Source organism: Nomascus leucogenys, chromosome 4, assembly GCF_006542625.1.
Source record: "Nomascus leucogenys isolate Asia chromosome 4, Asia_NLE_v1, whole genome shotgun sequence".
NCBI classification, from domain to species: Eukaryota; Metazoa; Chordata; class Mammalia; order Primates; family Hylobatidae; genus Nomascus; species Nomascus leucogenys.
The window spans coordinates 109881404-109899346 of NC_044384.1; the positions used below are offsets into that span (position 1 = coordinate 109881404).

The 17943-nt window shown below is 37.5% G+C and overlaps 1 protein-coding gene across 1 annotated transcript in view; it reads left to right on the top strand.

Annotated features, from left to right (window-relative positions):
- The window catches only part of ULK4 (unc-51 like kinase 4), a 718037-nt gene that overhangs the window by 350474 nt on the left and 349620 nt on the right, over positions 1-17943 (top strand). The window contains exon 31 of the mRNA XM_030812066.1: positions 3207-3255. Within this exon, the coding sequence (XP_030667926.1) occupies positions 3207-3255 (49 nt within the window). The remainder of the gene's footprint in view (positions 1-3206; positions 3256-17943) is intronic.

Here is a 17943-nt window from a genome sequence, read left to right on the forward strand (position 1 = left end):
ATTCCTCCATCCCTTTATTTTGAGCCTGTGTGTGTCTTTGCATGTGAGATGGGTCTCCTGAATACAGCACCCCAGTGGGTCTTGACTCTATCTAATTTGCCAGTCAGTGTTTTTTAACTGGGGCATTGAGCCCTTTTACATTTAAGGTTAATATTCTGTGTGAATTTGATCCTGTCATCATGATGGTAGCTGGTTATTTTGCACATTAGTTGATGCAGTTTCTTCATAGTGTCATTGGTCTTTATATTTTGGTGTGTTTTTGCATGGCTAGTACAAGTTTTTCCTTTCCATATTTAGTGCTTCCTTCAGGAGCTCTTGTAAGGCAGGCCTGGTGGTGACAAAATCCCTCAGCATTTGCTTGTGTGCAAAGGATTTTATTTCTACTTCACTTACAGAGCTTAGCTTGGCTGGATATGAAATTCTGGGTTGAAAATTCTTTTCTTTAAGAATGTTGAATATTGGCCACCACGCTCTTGTGGCTTATAGTGTTTCTGCAGAGAGATCGGCTGTTAGTCTGAAGGGCTTCCCTTTGTGGGTAACCTGACCTTTCTCTCTGGCTGCCCTTAACATTTTTTCCTTCATTTCAACCTTGGAGAATCTGACGATTATGTTTCCTAGAGTTGTTCTTCTTGAGGAGTATCTTAGTTGTGTTCTCTGTAGTTCCTGAATTTGAATGTTGGCCTATCTTGCTATGTTGGGGAAGTTCTCCTGGATGACATCCTCAAATATGTTTTTTAACTTTGTTCCATTCTCCGTATCACTTTCAGGTATACCAGTCAATCATAGGTTTGGTCTTTTCATATAGTCCCATATTTCTTGGAGGCTTTGTTCGTTCCTTTTCCTTCTTTTTTCTCTAATCTTTTCTTCATGCCTTATTTCAGTAAGTTGGTCTTCCATCTCTGATATCCTTTCTTCCACTTGATCAATTCAGCTATTGATAGTTGTGTATGCTTCTCAGAGTTCTCGTGCTGTGTTTTTCAGCTCCATCAGGTCATTTACGTTTCTCTTTAAACTGGTTATTCTAGTAAGCAGTTCCTGTAACCTTTTATTAAGGTTCTTAACTTCCTTGCATTGGGTTAGAATGTGCTGCTTTAGTTCAGAGGAGTTTATTACCTGCCTTCTGAAGCCTACTTCGGTTAATTCGTAAAACTTATTCTCCATCCAGTTTTGTGCCCTTGCTGGAGAGGAGTTGCAATCATTTGGAGGAGAAGAGGCATTCTGGATTTTGGAATTTTCAGCATTTTTGTGCTGGCTTTTCCTCATCTTCTTGGATTTATCTACCTTTGATCTTTGAGGCTGATAACATTTGGATGGGGTTTTTGTGTGGGGTTTTTTTATGTTGATGTTGATGTTGTTGTTTTCTGTTTGTTAGTTTTTCTTCAAACAGTCAGGCCCCTCTTCTGCAGGTCTACTGCAGTTTGCTGGAGGTCTACTCCAGACCCTGTTTGCCTGGGTATCACCAGTGGAGGCTCCAGAACAGCAAAGATTGCTGCCTGCTTATTCCTCAGGAAGCTTTGTCCCAGAGGGGCACCAGCCTGATGCCAGCCAGAGCTCTCCTGTATGAGGTGTCTGTTGACCCCTGCTGGGAGGTTTCTCCCAGTCAGGAGGCTCGGGGGTCAGGGACCCACTTGAGGAGGCAGCCTGTCCCTTAGCAGAGCTGGTGCTCTGTGCTGGGAGAATCCCTCTTGTCAAGATCATCAGCTGTTCTCTTCAGAGCTGGCAGGCAGGAACAATTAAATCTGCTGAATCTGTATCCACAGCTGCCCCTTCCCCCAGGTGGTCTGTCCCAGGGAGTTTGGGATTTTGTCTGTAAGCCCCTGACTTGGGCTGTTACCTTTCCTCAGAGATGTCCTGCCCAGTGAGGAGGAATCTAGAGAAGCAGTCTGGCCACAGCCACTTTGCCTTGCCCAGCCTCCTTAGCACTGTCAGGGAAAAACCACTTACTAAAGTTTCAGTAATGGCAGATTCCTCTCCCCCCACCAAGCTAGATCATCCCAGGTCAATTTCAGACTGCTGTGCTGGCAGTGAGAATTTCAAACCAGTGGTTCTTAGCTTGCTGGGCTCCGTAGGAGTGGGACCCACAGAGCGAGACCACTTGACTCCCTGGCTTCAGCCCCCTTCCCTGGGGAGTGAACGGTTCTGTCTAGATGGGGTTCCAGGTGCTTCTGGGTATGAAAAAAAACTCCTGCTGCTACCGCTAGCTTGGTGAATGCCCAAACAGCCTCCCAGTTTTGTGCTTGAAATCCAGGACCCTGGTGGCGTAGGCACACGAGGGAATCTTCTGATCTGCAGATTGCAAAAACCATGGGAAAAGTATAGTAACCAGGCCGGGTAGCACAGTTCCTCACGGCTTTCCTTGGCTGGAGGGAGGGAGGTCCCCAGCCCCTTGCACTTCCCTGGTGAGGCGACGCCCCACCCTGCTTCTGCTGCCCCTCTGTGGGTTGGACCCACTGCCTAATCAGTCCCAGTGAGATGAACTGGGTACCTCAGTTGGAAATGCAGAAATCACCCGCCTTCTGTGTTGGTCTTGCTGGGAGCTGCAGACCAGAGCTGTTTCTATTCGGCCATCTTGGCCCCTCCCTGGATGTCATAAATATTGTTCTTAATCAAAACTGTGACTTTTGAATGGTTTAGGTTTTACCAAGGCTGTTTTCTCTTTTATGAAAAAATTATTCTATTACAATTGATGACAATTGATAACTAGATTTGATGAGGGAAAGTGCCTAGTGTCTACCAGGTGATTGGTGTCTAATTTTTTAAAAATTAAAGATCATTAAAATTCATCATACGTTAATTCCTTAATGCTGAGAAGACAGCTAATGAGGCATATATAAAAAATTACAGTGTGTCATTTTATGATTTAACAGGGCAGAGGGTTGGTTACATTATTTCAGCTGATATTACCTATTTTGATAGTCTTCATAATAATTGTGAATTTTAATTCCTACATTAAAAATATCAATCTATTTGAGATTTCACTTGCTACACATCAATAAGGGTAAGCTAGTAGTCACTTGCAAAAAAGCCTCATATTTCTTATTTAATAGCTATAGTTCAGTGTCTTAAAAATGAATGTTTAATCATACTACTTCTTAGTCATGGAATTTTAGCAATAAAACATGGGGGCTGCGGTGCTTTATATCAGGCCATCAGTTTAAATATGAATTGTCTAATGTGCACCTATCTTTTTTTCTTGTTTTTAACAGACTTGTGGAAGAAAGCAAACTGATCCCACTCATTTTTGAAGTAACTCTGGTAAGAACGGAAATATGCATTTGAAATTCAAATGAAATTTTGAAATCGTAAAGGTTTTAACCATGTTGTATGACTGTATTGCTAACCCTGACTCTGCCCTGAAGGATTGTATGTCCATCATTGTCACACTTAACCTCATTGGACTTCAGCTTTCTTATCTGTAAAGGAATGTCAAGCTCTGAAATTAATGTAGGGCTACTGGCTAATGACTGCCTTCTTTCCACAAATCTTTTACATTTTAGCTCTGTTGTATTACACAATATATATTTTCTAACATGGATTACTTTATCTGAGGTTGGTTTGTATAGAGAAGGAAGAATGATTATTGCTACACTTCAATATGAATATTCTGGTGCTCAGTATGAAGCCCTCTGACTCTGCAGTTACTGGTTACCAGATCAGCAGTTTTATGCCTGTGGTCAGAAAGTTGTCTTCTTGAGAACCTACAATAGCTTAGCTTCCATACACTGTTTTTCTGTTCACAGAATACAATTTAATTTAAAACCATCTGTTAAACAAAATCTTTCCTCTGTGTTTCCTATGTGTAGAGAATAAAATGGGATGCAGGGTCAACCTTCTTTGTCTCTGATAAATCTCTAATTATACCAAATACAGATCTATGAATTAGGCTGAAAATTGAGTTGGTGCTTGCGAGCAAGTGCCCATTGCCAAAGAAAGGTTCTCTTGTGCCTGGGTTATCCTCTTTTCCTAAGTACTTTACCTCCCTAGCTCAGTAACAGCACAAGACACAACAGAGGGGGCACTTCCCCAGCCAGATCCGCCTGACTTACCTTGGTTGTCAGTGGGGGAGCATTAGTTGTGATAGTCTGATAACCCTACACATGGGAAATCAACTTTCCTTAATCATCTTAAAATATTATTCTATAAATTGTTTGTGCGATGTCATGTCCATATGGTGAAAACTTTATTTTTCTTAGCTGCAGATTTTCAGGAGAGCTGAGTGGATTTGTTGAGCTATTTGCATTGGATGGGGAGTAGAGAGGGGAATGGGTACTATTCCCAAAGCATGTTCAGGTGACAAGATCACAGAGACCTTGATGAGTGGAACATGTAAAGTTAGAGCCTGGACTATGTTGCTTAGAATTGTGAAAAGGGATTTTAGAGAAAGGATAGAGAAGAGGCAGATGAAGAAATGATCAAGAGCTCTCTAATGGAGATAAGTTTCACCAGTGATATGGATATGTGTATCTTTCCACCTTCAGTCAGATACACATTATTTGCCAATTTGTTATGGAGTTGGATTTGTTTTGGAGGACAGTGGTCTAGCAAACTGCTGAGTTTGGCCACATGGTTGGGTATGGGGCAAGAGCCAAAGCTGTCCAAACTCAGCCACATTTGAATGCATTTGGAAAGAGACTCATTTTATAGACATCCTAGAGCTAGAATGGGCCTTAATGGGTCTACATGATTCATCCTTTTGCTGTAGCAGGAGGGCTTCTAACCCGTTAGATGAATATAACTCTTTTTGTGGCTGACAGAAAGTTCTTACCTTATCCTTCGGCAATCATCTCAAGGTATAAAATCTCAACATAAAAAATGCCTTTTGGTAGGTTACCGGAACACCTTCATACGTGATTAATCTCTGTATACTGAGCACCCAATGAGTGTTTTGTATTTTACAAACCATAATAAATGTTTAAATAATTGATTAATGCCACAATTTGAACCCTTGTCATTGTGGTGTAGCTGTCATAGGGAATGGATAGAAGGTGACATCTACCCTCCGGGTCACCATTTTAGCCAGTCCTGAGCCCTGTGGCCTTGCAGGCATGTCAGGGATGGTGCTCTTTCTCTAACCAGAACAGTTCTATGCTCAGATTTCTTGTAGGACATTATCTGAAAAAGAGATCTTGCTGCTAAAAAGTAAAGAAGAAAAGTGTTGGAAAACACTACTTTATGAGGCAGGAGTTTGATGTCCTTGAAGAACATTATTAAATTCCTATTCTACTTTTGTCTTTTTTGAGTTGAATAATCTTAACTTTTTTTCTGTGTAGAAATACATTTTTCAATTGATGAAATGTCTTTGTAGCAGTTATCCTGTGAACTATTACTTGTCCTTTTAAAATTGTCACCAAGCTAGATATAATACAGTATTTTCTTGATTCTGTGATGCACATTTTTTTTTCAGGTTTTAACATTTCTGAAACTGAGATATACTTTGCAAATCAATGCTGTTTTACAGTTGCTTTCAGCCAGGTGACCTGGTTGTCATTGCCTTAACCAATTTATTTCAGTTTTATTTTCCTCTTTATAAATGCCTAAAAGTAATATATTATAAAAATCTATGTCTGAATAAGTCTAAAAGAGCTCTTTCAATAAAAAGAATATAAAAATTCTAAGTAATAAGAAACCATGTCATAGTTTAATTGGCAGCATTTTTCTTTCTTAGTGCTTGATAAAATAATGATGCATCTTAGAACTGATGGATTTCAAGTTTCAAGGAAGCAGTATATATTTCAATTTGGTTTGGTTTCTAAGTTTGAGGGCCTTGGTGGTGTCTAGCATATATATGGCAGCTTCTTTGCAGTGATTTGATCAGAACAAGGCATGATGAGAAGATTGTGTGGGGCCCTGCATGCTCGGCTGCTACTTATGCCTTCTGGCTACCCATTAAGAAAACAGCGAAACAGCATTTGATTCATTTAGCTGGTAGTCTACTGTGACCTCCTGATGACTTTTTTCTTTACTCTTAGCCCATCCCTGTTTTCCAGCTTCTGTCTGATGTACTGAAAACCTGCTTATGAGCTTTGTAACTTCCTTCTTCCTTTCTAGAGTTTCTTCTATGATGTGCTCCTCTCCTAGATGTCTTCCATTAAGAAAGTGAGCCTGTCTTTTCTGATGGGCAGGAATTGCAGGCAGCTTCTCTGTTTTTTTCCTGTAGTTATGCAGGCAGATGAAGTGGAGGGACTACAATTCTGAATTTGACATCTTATCTATACAAAATAGTGAAGTGGAAATCTGAGGAAGAACAGACATTTCTGGAGTTGTGTGGCAAACCACAAGCTCCAAGTATGGATTCAAACTGGTTAAATAACCAATTGAAATTAATTTTTATTATTTTGGAGAAAAAATAAAAATTATCTGCAGTTGTCACTCCCTACTGAGGAGGCACAGTGCTACTTCCTATCTGGAGGACTAATGGGTAGGCCCTCTAAGTTCACGTTGCAGGGAGAGAGTGATGTGTACACGCATGATCAGGTAGGAGCATTATAGGAGCTGTTACGAAGCTAGGTATGGAAAGCTGTGGACTCCGGGGAAGGAAGTGACCAACTCTGGGAGAAGTGGGGGAATCTCACAGAAGGAGTAACCTTTGAACAGGGCTTTGGGGGAAGAGGAGGAGGTGTTTTGAGGGAAAGAGGAAGGAGTTCAGCTTGGGGAATGGGAAGGCTAGGTCAGTGTATTCAATGCTGAGTATACTTGGCTCTAGTATCCTCATGGGATTGATTCTAGAAACCACCCTCATACTAAAATCTACAGATCCTCAAGTCCTTTGCACATCCTTCTGTATACTTTAAATCATCTTTGGATTACCTATAATACCTAATGGAATGTAAGTGCTGTGGAAATAAGTTGTTACACTGTATTTTAAAATGTGTGTTACTTTTTCTTGTATTGTTAATTTTTTTTCTGAATATTTTTGATCTGTGGTTGGTCAGATGCACGGATGTGGAACCCATGGATAGGCAGGGCTGACTGTCCTTAGATGTGTGCAAGTACAGGGAGCATGGACCATGGAGAAATGGTAGGAAATGAGGGTAAAGGGTAGTTTGGGATGAAATCCTATAGGGCTTTATACTGTGGTTATTTCTTATTTGTTTGGCTTTGCAAATGATTTATGCTCTTTGAAATCAGACAGTATCCTCTACTTGAAAAAAAAAATGTCTAGAAACGCTGTGCTTTAGGAGGCATGTGCAATGAGGAGGCAGGCTGATTGGCTACAGGTTTGGGACTCAGCAAGAATCAGGCTTGGGTCATGGGCATGTACTGGAAACTTGAGTGTCCATGCTCCTTCAGTCACTAGAAGATTGAAAGGGTGGAGACTCTATTCTGGGAGTTTCTGCAAGTTTTCACCAATGAGGTTTTTGAGATCACTCAAAGGGACTGTGGGGCTGGGAACATAAGATACAGAACAGGTCTCAGATGTTCGATCCGATGTCCCAGGAGTTCTTAACATCACATTCAGGGCAGAGAGTGGGCAGAATGTTTTTAATCCTGAGCTCTAGCTTCAAGTTTCCTGGTATTTGGCAGGCCAAAGAGTGGAGAAAGCCAGGTAGCTGATGGCTTACAAAAAATTGCTGTTGTGGGAGCTGGGTGCTGTTCCCCAAGCAGAGCCCCCTGGGTGAGACCTCTGCATTTTCATTGGCAGCACAAGGCAGCTGTGCTGGACAGGGAGTGGAGCTCAGGCAGCATACACTGGATTAAGCTGAGTGCATTTGTATTATAGTGCATACAGTCTTCACGGTCTACTGCACTAAGGCAGCCTGCACTTGTTTAATAAATGTGGGTTCCTGAAAAATGAGCCATCAGAAGAGTCCATTGTCTTGGCTTTTGAGTGCAGAATTGCTGGATGCACAGGATGGAGGACTTATTTTTTCTCTCTTCTTTTTCAAAAGAGTATAAGTTGCTTTTAAATGTGCCTTAAGTGTGAATTTGGATGTATCAGCCTTTGGAGTTTGCTATAACTCTAATCTTTCTTCATTTTATTTCCGTGGTTGATGTTTTAGCCTACTTCAGTAAATCATTTTAATGCCAAGTAATATAGGTAACCTCTGTTTTATTGGAAAAAAATATTCATGGCAGATTTTCCAATATGTGCCAAAATATTGCTGTCATGATATTTTATGTGTCTATTCCAAAATAAACAATTAAAGAGCAATTTCAGTGGCAAATGTTAACAATAAAAATTGGATTAGCAATACACTAGTTTGACAGTTATATTGTTTTAACAATTCTCAAGGATAGCAATTGAAGCAAGCTTCAGTAAATCTTTCAAGTCAACTGTATTTTTAGAAAAGAGTCTCTTTATGGACCCTTGAGGCCTAAAGTATTTAATCACTGAGACACCAATGTCGTATAGACAGACAGTCACATTACATTTAAGGGATATTTTCAATCCTGTGCATCCATCAGGCTTATAAAATTTGCTCCACTCTACTTGTAACTCAACAAATATGTAGTGGTTCTTAGAGAATGTTAAAAAGAGAAGTTCCTTATTTTAAGAATCTACGTGCTTATGTTAAATACACCATTAACAAAATTTTGCTATGCACATGGGTAAAAATTTCTATAATAAAATAGAAAATAAGATTTAAACATATATATATATATTGGCCAGGCACAGTGTAACTCCAGCACTTTGGGAGGCTGAGGCAGGTGGGTCACTTGAGGTCAGGAGTTCAAGACCAGTCTGGCCGACAGGCAAAACCCCATCTCTACAAAAAATAAAAAGAAGTTAGCCAGGCGTGGTGGTGTGTGCCTGTAATCCCAGCTATTGGGGAGGCTGAAGCAGAGAATTGCTTGAACCCAGGGGGCAGAGGTTACAGTGAGCCGGGATCACACCACTGCATTCCAGCCTAGGTGACAGAGCAAGACTCTGTTTCCAAAAATATATATATATATATATTTGAATTTTATTGTCTTTACTTTTTTTTTTTTTTCTTTTTGAGATGAGGTCTCACTCTGTCACCCAGGCTGGAATGCAGTGGCACGATGGTAGCTTATTGCAGCCTCAAACTCATGGGCTCAAGTGATCATCCCGCCTCAGCTTCCCAAGTAGCTGGGTCTGCAGGGGTGTGCCACTGTGCCTGGCTAATTTTTTCTTAGTGTTTGTAGTGATGAGGTCTTGCTATGTTCACCAGGCTGGTCTTAAATTCCTGACCTCAAGCAGACTTTCCACCTTGGCCTCCCAAAGCGTTGGGATTACAGACATAAGCCACTGCGCCTGGACAGAGAACATGATTTGATTAAAATTTCAAAATGCTTGACTTAGGAAGATACTTTTAAATTTATACAGTTAACACCTGTTGAATGCAGGCAATAAATCTACATCTATACCCATTCAGGGCTTTTACCGATTGAAGAATGGATCCATATAACACATTTTTGTTGTATGCAAAGACGACTTTATACACTGCTAACATATACTGCCATTAAAGTACATGTGAAGTGTTTCTTTTGGGAATGAAAATGGATTTGTATAAATCCCTTCTTGGTGGCTTATGTCATAAATACATGTTTGCAAAATAACTTTCTTGGGCTGGAGTACAATCTATTGATACTGGATTGAATGAAGTGAAGCTGCTCATATGACAACTGAACAATAACTTTAGTCTGATCAGCTCCACATTACCTGAATAAATGGGCTGAACTAAGTACAATAAACATATTAGTAAATGTGGGTTAAATAAAGCATAACTAGTTTCTGCATAATTAGCCAAATAGATTTTATTGCGTTAAAAACCATATGTTGTACCCAATGAAAAAAAAGCTAAAATAGAGCTTAGTATATCTGTGGCCAGGTACAGGTTACATATTAAGAATGTGTTACATGTAACTTCTCCCAAGCCAGTAGAATCTTGAGTTTTATCATCATTCTTGTTTCTAGTTCTGCTCTACGTTCTGTTCACTTTGAGGAAATAGTACATATACATTCTTCCTTCTCTCTAAAGGACAGTCTAGTTAAAAAACACAGGAGAGAAGTAGATAAGTGATAAGATGTTGAACAGTGTACTTCCCAAGATTAGAAGATTTTATAGTTTTTGTTTTTACTTCTAATTGATTCAGGAACTGGAAAATGAAATAGTAGGAAGGGCCAGTGTTCTTCAGTGTGATGAACTCACAAAAGGCAGTGGATGTGGCTCCCCTGAATTCTGGCCATGGCGAGTGATACCACTGAACTTCTTCCCTAACTCTGGATAACCTAACTCTCAGTTACATTGGCCAACTTTGGTTTCAGGCTTGTGTTGAAAAATAAAAGGCTTACTGTGGTCAGGCATTGCTCCATCACACTACTCCCAAAACATTTATATTTGGAGTTCTTTGATAGATGGAACAAAGTAAAATGACTGATTGTAAATGCAAAGAATTACTGGAAAAGCCTACTGTGAAATCAGTGATTACTCATTCTCAATATGAAACCAATGAATATTACTTTTTCTCGAAATTACTCAGTAACACATGACCCTATAAAGTTTATTCATGAACAGAAACCACTGAGATTACCCACTTTTTAAGAAAGTAGAAATGTCAGCAAAGAGTTACTAGTTTTGATTAAATAAAGCAGCAAACATCTATTAGCATTTCCTTTTGATGCTCTTTGCATTTGTTTTTTTGGATGAGCAAGAAAAAGAAGAATTTATGTGCTTACCCAGAGCTGCAAAGGATTTTCAGACTGAGCCAGGAAATCTGATGTACTAAATCAGTTTACAGATTTATGGGAAAAATAGCTTTTAAAATAGTTCTAGCAGGTGAAATTGCATTTTGGATTTATTAGAGATACCAAACTGGAAAAAAGACTGATACAAAGGCAGTAAGGGCAAGTTATTACATAGAAATTTTAGGTTTATCTTTTTTTTGTAACAAAAACAATACACGCTTGTAAAGGGTTTAAACGACACAGAAATGTCTAACATAGCATGTGGTGGTCTCTCATAATTTCATGACTCATAGCTAGCGGATGTTCTCCTCATTATTTTTCATGCATGTATTGTATGTCTTTTGTCAAAAATGGGACCGTACTGAATATTAGTTTGTATCTGTCTTTATAATGTCCATAGCAGCAGTGGTAGAGTGTGCATGTGCGTAAGTGTGCATGCAGGCACGCCTATGCCCATGGGTATGCCCATGGGTATTTTTTATTCTATTTAATGACCACGTAATATTTATTGTATTTAGTATAATTTGTTTAGCCAGTCTCCATTGATGGATGTTCAAATTTCTCTCCAACTTTATAACGTGGAAAAAACGAACAGGGTATCTTTGTCATACCTTTGTCTACCTATGTGGGTTTCTATAGGATAAATTCTTGAAAGTTGAATTGTTACACTGAAGTATATACGTCCTTTATATTTTAATGTTACACTTCAAAGGGTGATACCTTTATAGCAGTGGTGTACAGTAACGCCTGCTTTGCCACACCCTTAGCACAATTGAATATTTTCAGTCTTTTAAATTGTCAGTTGTTTGTATTTTGACCTGTTTACTTTTCATTATGAGAGTCAAATTTATCAGTGTTTTTGCTCAAAGCTTATGTGTTTCCTAGCATGCTTAGAAAGGACTTCTGCTCCTTCAAAAGGTTTTAAAATATTCTTCTTCTATTTTATACATTTCTGGCTTCATAATCAAGTTGCAAATCTTTGCTCCAAAATAATTTTGTTGTAAGGAATGAGTACAGCTACAACTTATCCCTTCCCCTACATCTCCTTTTCACTATCATCAAGCTAATGTTGCAACAGTGTTTATTGATTTAATCCATCATTATGGTGACTGGAGACCCCTCTGTCTCACCATATACAAAAATTAACTCAAAATGGATTAAAGACTTAAATGTAAGACCTCAAAATGTAAAACTACCAGAAAAAAACCTAAGAGAAATGCTTCAGGACATTGATCTAGGCAAAGATTTTATGAGTACAACTACAAAAGCAGAAGGAGACAAACGGGACTATATATATCAAATTAAAAAAGCTTCTGCACAGCAAAAGAAACAATAAACAGGACGAAGAGACAACCTGTAAAATGGGAGAAAATATTTGCAAAGTATTCATCCAACAATGTCCACAATATACAAGGAACTCAGTTTAACAGCAAGAAAACAAATAATCCGGTTAAAAAAATCTCTGAATAGACATTTCTCAAAAGAAGATATACAAATGGCCAAGTTTATGAAAAATGCTCTACATCACTAATTACTGGGGAAATGCAAATCAAAACCGTGATGAGAATCTTACTCCTATTAGAATGGCTATTATCAAAAACTACAAAAAATAACAAGTGCCGACAAGGATACGGAGAAAAGGGAACTCTTATACACTATTGACGGGGATACAAATTAGTACAGCCATTATGGAAAATGGTATGAAGATTTCTTTAAGAACTAAAAATAGAACTACTCTATGATGCAGGAATCCCACTGCTGGGATTTATCCAAAGGAAAAGAAATCACTATATTGAAGGGATACCTGCATTCCTATGTTTATTGCAACCCTGTTCACAATAGCCAAGATATGCAGTGAACCTAAATAGATAAATGGATAAAGCAAATGTGGCATGTATATTCAATGGACTGCTATTCAGCTATAAAAAGAATGAAATCTTGTCATTTGCCTTTGGTTTTATTGATTTTTTTAATTTTCGATTTCATTCATTTTAACTCTTTGTTTTGTCCTTTTGTTTCCTTTGGGTTTCATTTTTTGCTCTTATTCTGACTTTTCTTTTTAATGTAGAAGCTTAGGTGATTGGCTTGAGACTTCTCTGTTTTTTCAAATATAAACATTTAGTGCTAAAATTTCCCCCTAAACACTGCCTTAGTTTCGTCTTACAAATTTTGATGTGTTATCTCTTCAGTTTCACTTAGTTCAACATAATTTAAAATTTTCCTTGTGATTTTTTCTTTGGTTCATGGATTATTTAGAAGTGTTAGTTTCCCAGTATTTGGGGGACTGTCAGATATATATTTTATTGATTTAAATTTAATTACATTGTAGTTAGAGAACATGGTTTGCATTATTTGCATCCTATACAATTTCTTCAGATTTGTTTTATGGTTGAGTATATGGTCTATTTTGGTAAATATTCCTTTCGTATATGTAAAGAATGTGTATTTTGCTGCTGTTGGAATGTTCTATGAATGTCAATTAGTTAAATAGGTTGTCATTGTTGTTCAAGTCATCTTTATCTTTACCTGGTTTTCTGTCTAATTTTCTGTCACTCATTGAGAGAGGGGTGACACGGTATATAGAGTCTCGTATTATAAGTGTGGCTTTGACTGTTTCCCCTTTTGGATCAATTTTTTTTCTGTTTTGAAGCTCTGTTATTCCATGTAAAAATTAAATTTAGGATTTTATGTCATCTTGATGAATCGACCTCTTTATCATTATGAGATGACCCTCTTTATCCCTGGGTAGTACTCTTTGTCCTGAAATTTATTTTATGTGATATTAATATCACTACTGCAGCTCTTTTTGGTTAATGTTAGTGAGACATATTCTTTTCCATTCCTTAACTCTTAACCTATCTATGCCTTTATATTCAAAATTGTTTTCTTGAAGGTAGAGGTAGTTGGGCCTTGCCTTTTTTTCAATCTAATAATATTAATCTTTTAAAGGGGTTTAGAACATTTTTATTTAATACAATTTTTGATATTATGTTTAAATCTTACTACTAGTTTTCTATTGTACCTTCTGTTGTTTTTTGTCTTTTTCTGCTTTCTTTTGGCTCAGTTAAGTATTTTTTTTTAATGGTTGGTATAGTTTATAATATATATGCACCTTTAATGTATTCAAGTCTACTTAGTGTCATATAAGTAATTATGTTGATGTAATAGTCACCTCCAAGTAGACTACTGGACAAAGTAGCTGAGAGCTCATTGAACATAAAGGATCACAGATCAAATTTTAACAGCTCACATCACATGATTTATTAAATCAATTAAGTATGCACAGTGAGAAGCAAGGGGTAGGGCAAGTGAGCACATTTTAGGTATGGTGCAAACAGGGTGACGTACATGCTGCATACATCCTGGGGAATAATGTGTTTATATTTATCCCCTCTCTGCTGCATCAGCCTTCTTCAGAGTTGAAACTTGAGAAAGAAAGTCCATGGATAGAAGGTATCCTGGGTCCAAAACACGTATTTACTGTATAAGACAGGCACAGAGACATGTAGAGTTGGCCCTGGCTGTAGCTTGACAGTGAACTTGCTGAACATCCATGAATTTTATTGGTGTTTCTTAGGCAAAGAACACACAGGGCCTGAATAGATGTCATCAATAAGCATCTTCATTAAAACTTCATATATGCTGCCTGTTTGGTGCTTCCTGTATGTTTGGTGTATTATGAATATGTAGGGCCCAGATATTTCATGTATGTTTAATGACTCATGAATGTTATGTATCTTTTGGTCCTTTCATTCATTTCTAATTCTGTTTAACACACATATACTCCATATGTGACACATAAGCTTCCTACATTGTGTTTTCATCTATGTCAGAACTACATATTCTCAAGTAATACAGGAATGTACTTTATACCACTTCACGTCTTACATAAGAAACTCATACCAGTATACTTTTATTTTTAGTGACTTCCAATTACATGTATCATAAAGTCCCACTCTTGCAACACCCTCCATGATCTGGCCATGGTTGCCTCTCTCGCCTCATGTCATCTCTCTCTTTCCCTTCCTGATTATGCTTTTACCACATTGACCTCTTAGTTTACTAAATAGGCTATGCAGAGGCCTACTTTTTTCTTACCTGAGGACCTTTGCTTTTACTATTACCTCTCCTCAGCATGTTTTTCTCCTGTTTCTTTACATAGCTGTTTCTCAACCTTCCATTTTCATAGGGGCCTTTCTTCTTTACTTCATCTAAAGTAGTCCCATGGGAATAAATGGCTGTGGCTGTCTCTTTAGCCTCATCTATCATCTGGCACACACTAGTCTTAGGTGGCCACTCAATATGTATCTACTGAATAGTTATGGTATAGGGAAGTATTATTTTTAATGTAGTGCTGGATTTAATAGGCACATTTTAAAGGATTTAAAAAATATATTTGTAAATGAAATTGGTCTGTAGTTGTATTATCTGTTAATACTTTCTTAAATTTTTTATTTTGAAATACTTATACTTTCACAAGAAGTTGCAGAGTTAGGACAGAGGAGTCCCCTGTACTTCACCCAGCCTCTTCCAGTGGTTATATCTTATAAACTATAGTACAATATCTATACCAGAAAATCTGCATTGGTACAATGTGTATACATATCTCAATTTGTATGACTTATTGAGGTTTGTTTTATCTTTATGTTCTATGGAAGCCTGAAAAAAAATGTGTATTCTATTATTCACTGGGGTATAGTATAAAAGTTGTTTAGATCCTGTTGCTTGATGATGCTGTTGAGTTCTTCTGTATCTTTGCCAGTTTTCTTTCAGGTTATTCTGTCAACTGAGGAGAGAGCAGTGTTGGAGTCTTCGACTATAATTGTGGAGTTATTTGTTTCTCCTGTCTTGTCTCTCTCCCAGTTTGTACTTCAGTGTTTTACACCTTTGTTGCTTGTTTCATACATATTTAGAATTGTTATGTCTTCTTGGTGAATGGAATCAAAATGATAATTTTATTATTTTATAATTATGTAGTGTTTCTGTATGTTCCTGTTAATTTCTTTCCTCTGAAGTTTATTTTTTCTGATATCATTATAGCCAGACCTGCTTTCTTTTAATTAATGTTTGCATGGTATCTCCTTTTGCATGTTTACTCTACCTTTATTATATTTTAAGTGAGTTTGTTGTATACAACATGTAGTTGGTCATTTATTTTCTTAATCTATTCCACAAACCTGTCTTTTCAGTGTATATTTAGACCTTTTATGTTTAATCTGATTTTTAATGTTTTGCATATTAAGCCTACCATTTTATTTTATTTTGTTTTTCTCTTTTGCATTTTGTTTCCTGTTTTCCTGTAGATTACATGAACATTTTTTAGAATTTCATTTTTATTTGTAGCATTTTTGAGGGTTTCTCTTTGTATAGATTTGTTAGTGGTTACTGTCCTCTCTGTATCATATTAGAAATAAGTAAGTTACAGTCTACTAGTTTCATCATTTTACCAGTTTAGATAAAGTATAGAAATTTTATCTGCCTTCACAGAAATTTCTTTTAAAAATTCAGCTCTGAAACTATATGATTATGGTTCATTTTTAGGAGATTGTAGTCCTTGGACTGCTATTAAAAATTTTTATGTAACTTTTTATTTTGGTATAGTTCTGGATTTACAGAAAGGTTGCAAAGGTAGTATAGTGAGTTCCTGTATGCTCTTACTTAGTTTCTCCACTGTTAAGTTCTTACATTACTGTGGTATATTTGTCATGATTAAAGATTCAATACTTTATTCAGTTTTCACTAGTTTTCTTTCTTCCTCTCTCTCTTTTCTCTTCTTTTCTTCTCTTTTCTTTTTCCTGCCTTTCCCCTTCCCTTCCCCCCTCCAATCCTCCTTCCCTTCCCTTTTCCCTTCCCTGTTCCTTTCCTTTCCTTTCTTCTCTTCCTTCCCTTCCCTTTCTTTCTTAGAGACAGAGTCTTGCTCTTTTATCTGGGCTTTAGGTGCAGCATGATCATAACTCACTGTAATCCCAAATTCCTGAGCTCAGGTGATCCTACTACCTCAGCCTCTTTAGTGGCTGGGATTATAGGCACACACCACCATGCCTGGCTAATTTTATTTTACTTTTTGTAGAGACAGGGTCTCACTATGTTGCCCAGGCTGGTATTGAACTCCTGGCCTCAAGAGATCCTCCTGCCTTGGCCTCCCAAAGTGCTAGGATTATAGATATAAGCCACCATGTCCAGCCCAGATTTCACTAATTTTCTATAGTATTTTGTTTTGTTTTCCAAGACCCATCCAGAACACCACATTATACTTAGTCATCATATCACCTTAATCTCCTCTGATATGTGGTAGTTCCTCAGACTTTCCTTCTTTTGGATGACCTTAGTGTGTTTGAGTTGCACCGGTGTTTTGAAGAATGTCTCTTAATTCAAGTGTGTTCTTTTTTATTATATTTTTGTCATGTTCAGATAAGCATTATGGGTCTGGGAGAGGAAAACCACAGAGGCGAGGTATCATTCTTATCACATCATATCAAGGATGCATACAGTTAGCATGGCCTGTTATTGATGTTAACCTTGATTTTGTGGCTGAGGTTTTTCAGGTTTGTCTACCGCAAAATCAGTCCCCTGTTTCCCTCTCGCCCTCCAACCTACAATTTTTCTAGTTTACTCTTTGAAAGCAAGTTTCTAAGTACTTCTGACACTAAAGAATAGGAAATGAAGCTCTATCTCCTTGGGGGCAAAGTAGCTACATAAATTATTTGGAATTTTTCCATACAGGAGACGTGTCTTCCTCCCGCATTTATTCTCTGACAATTTTTAAAATTTCTTCCGTATGGTTGTGTCTTAAAGTGATTTTTCTTATTTTGGAAATTTGAGTTTTTTTCTAGAATACTATCACTTTGTTATTAGAGTAGCATTATATAAAAATATTTTTAATGTCATGATTTACCCTGTCATCTTCCTAATTTGATAATTTGTGACTTCACCCACTTTGTTTATGTTAAGATAGCTTAGTGTTTTATTTAACTTAATGGGTTTTTTCTCCTAAAGAACTAGCTCTTGAATATCAGTTCTACTGATTTTACTCTATTATATTGTTTTATAAAACATCTTATTCCTTTTTTTAAATAAGGGTTTTGTTCTTTTCCTGATCTCTTGATTCAAATGCTTATCCCTTTATCAATTTTTCTTGTGTAAAATAGGCATCTGTTTTTGTCTTCTCAGCTAGAGCTACCTCTATTTCCTTGGGAGTGTGCTAGGGAGAGAAGCAAGTGGGAAGTGTTATATGGAAGTTTTCTGTGTGACTTGTGGCAATCATTGCTAAATTCAGTCAGCTGGTTCATTGC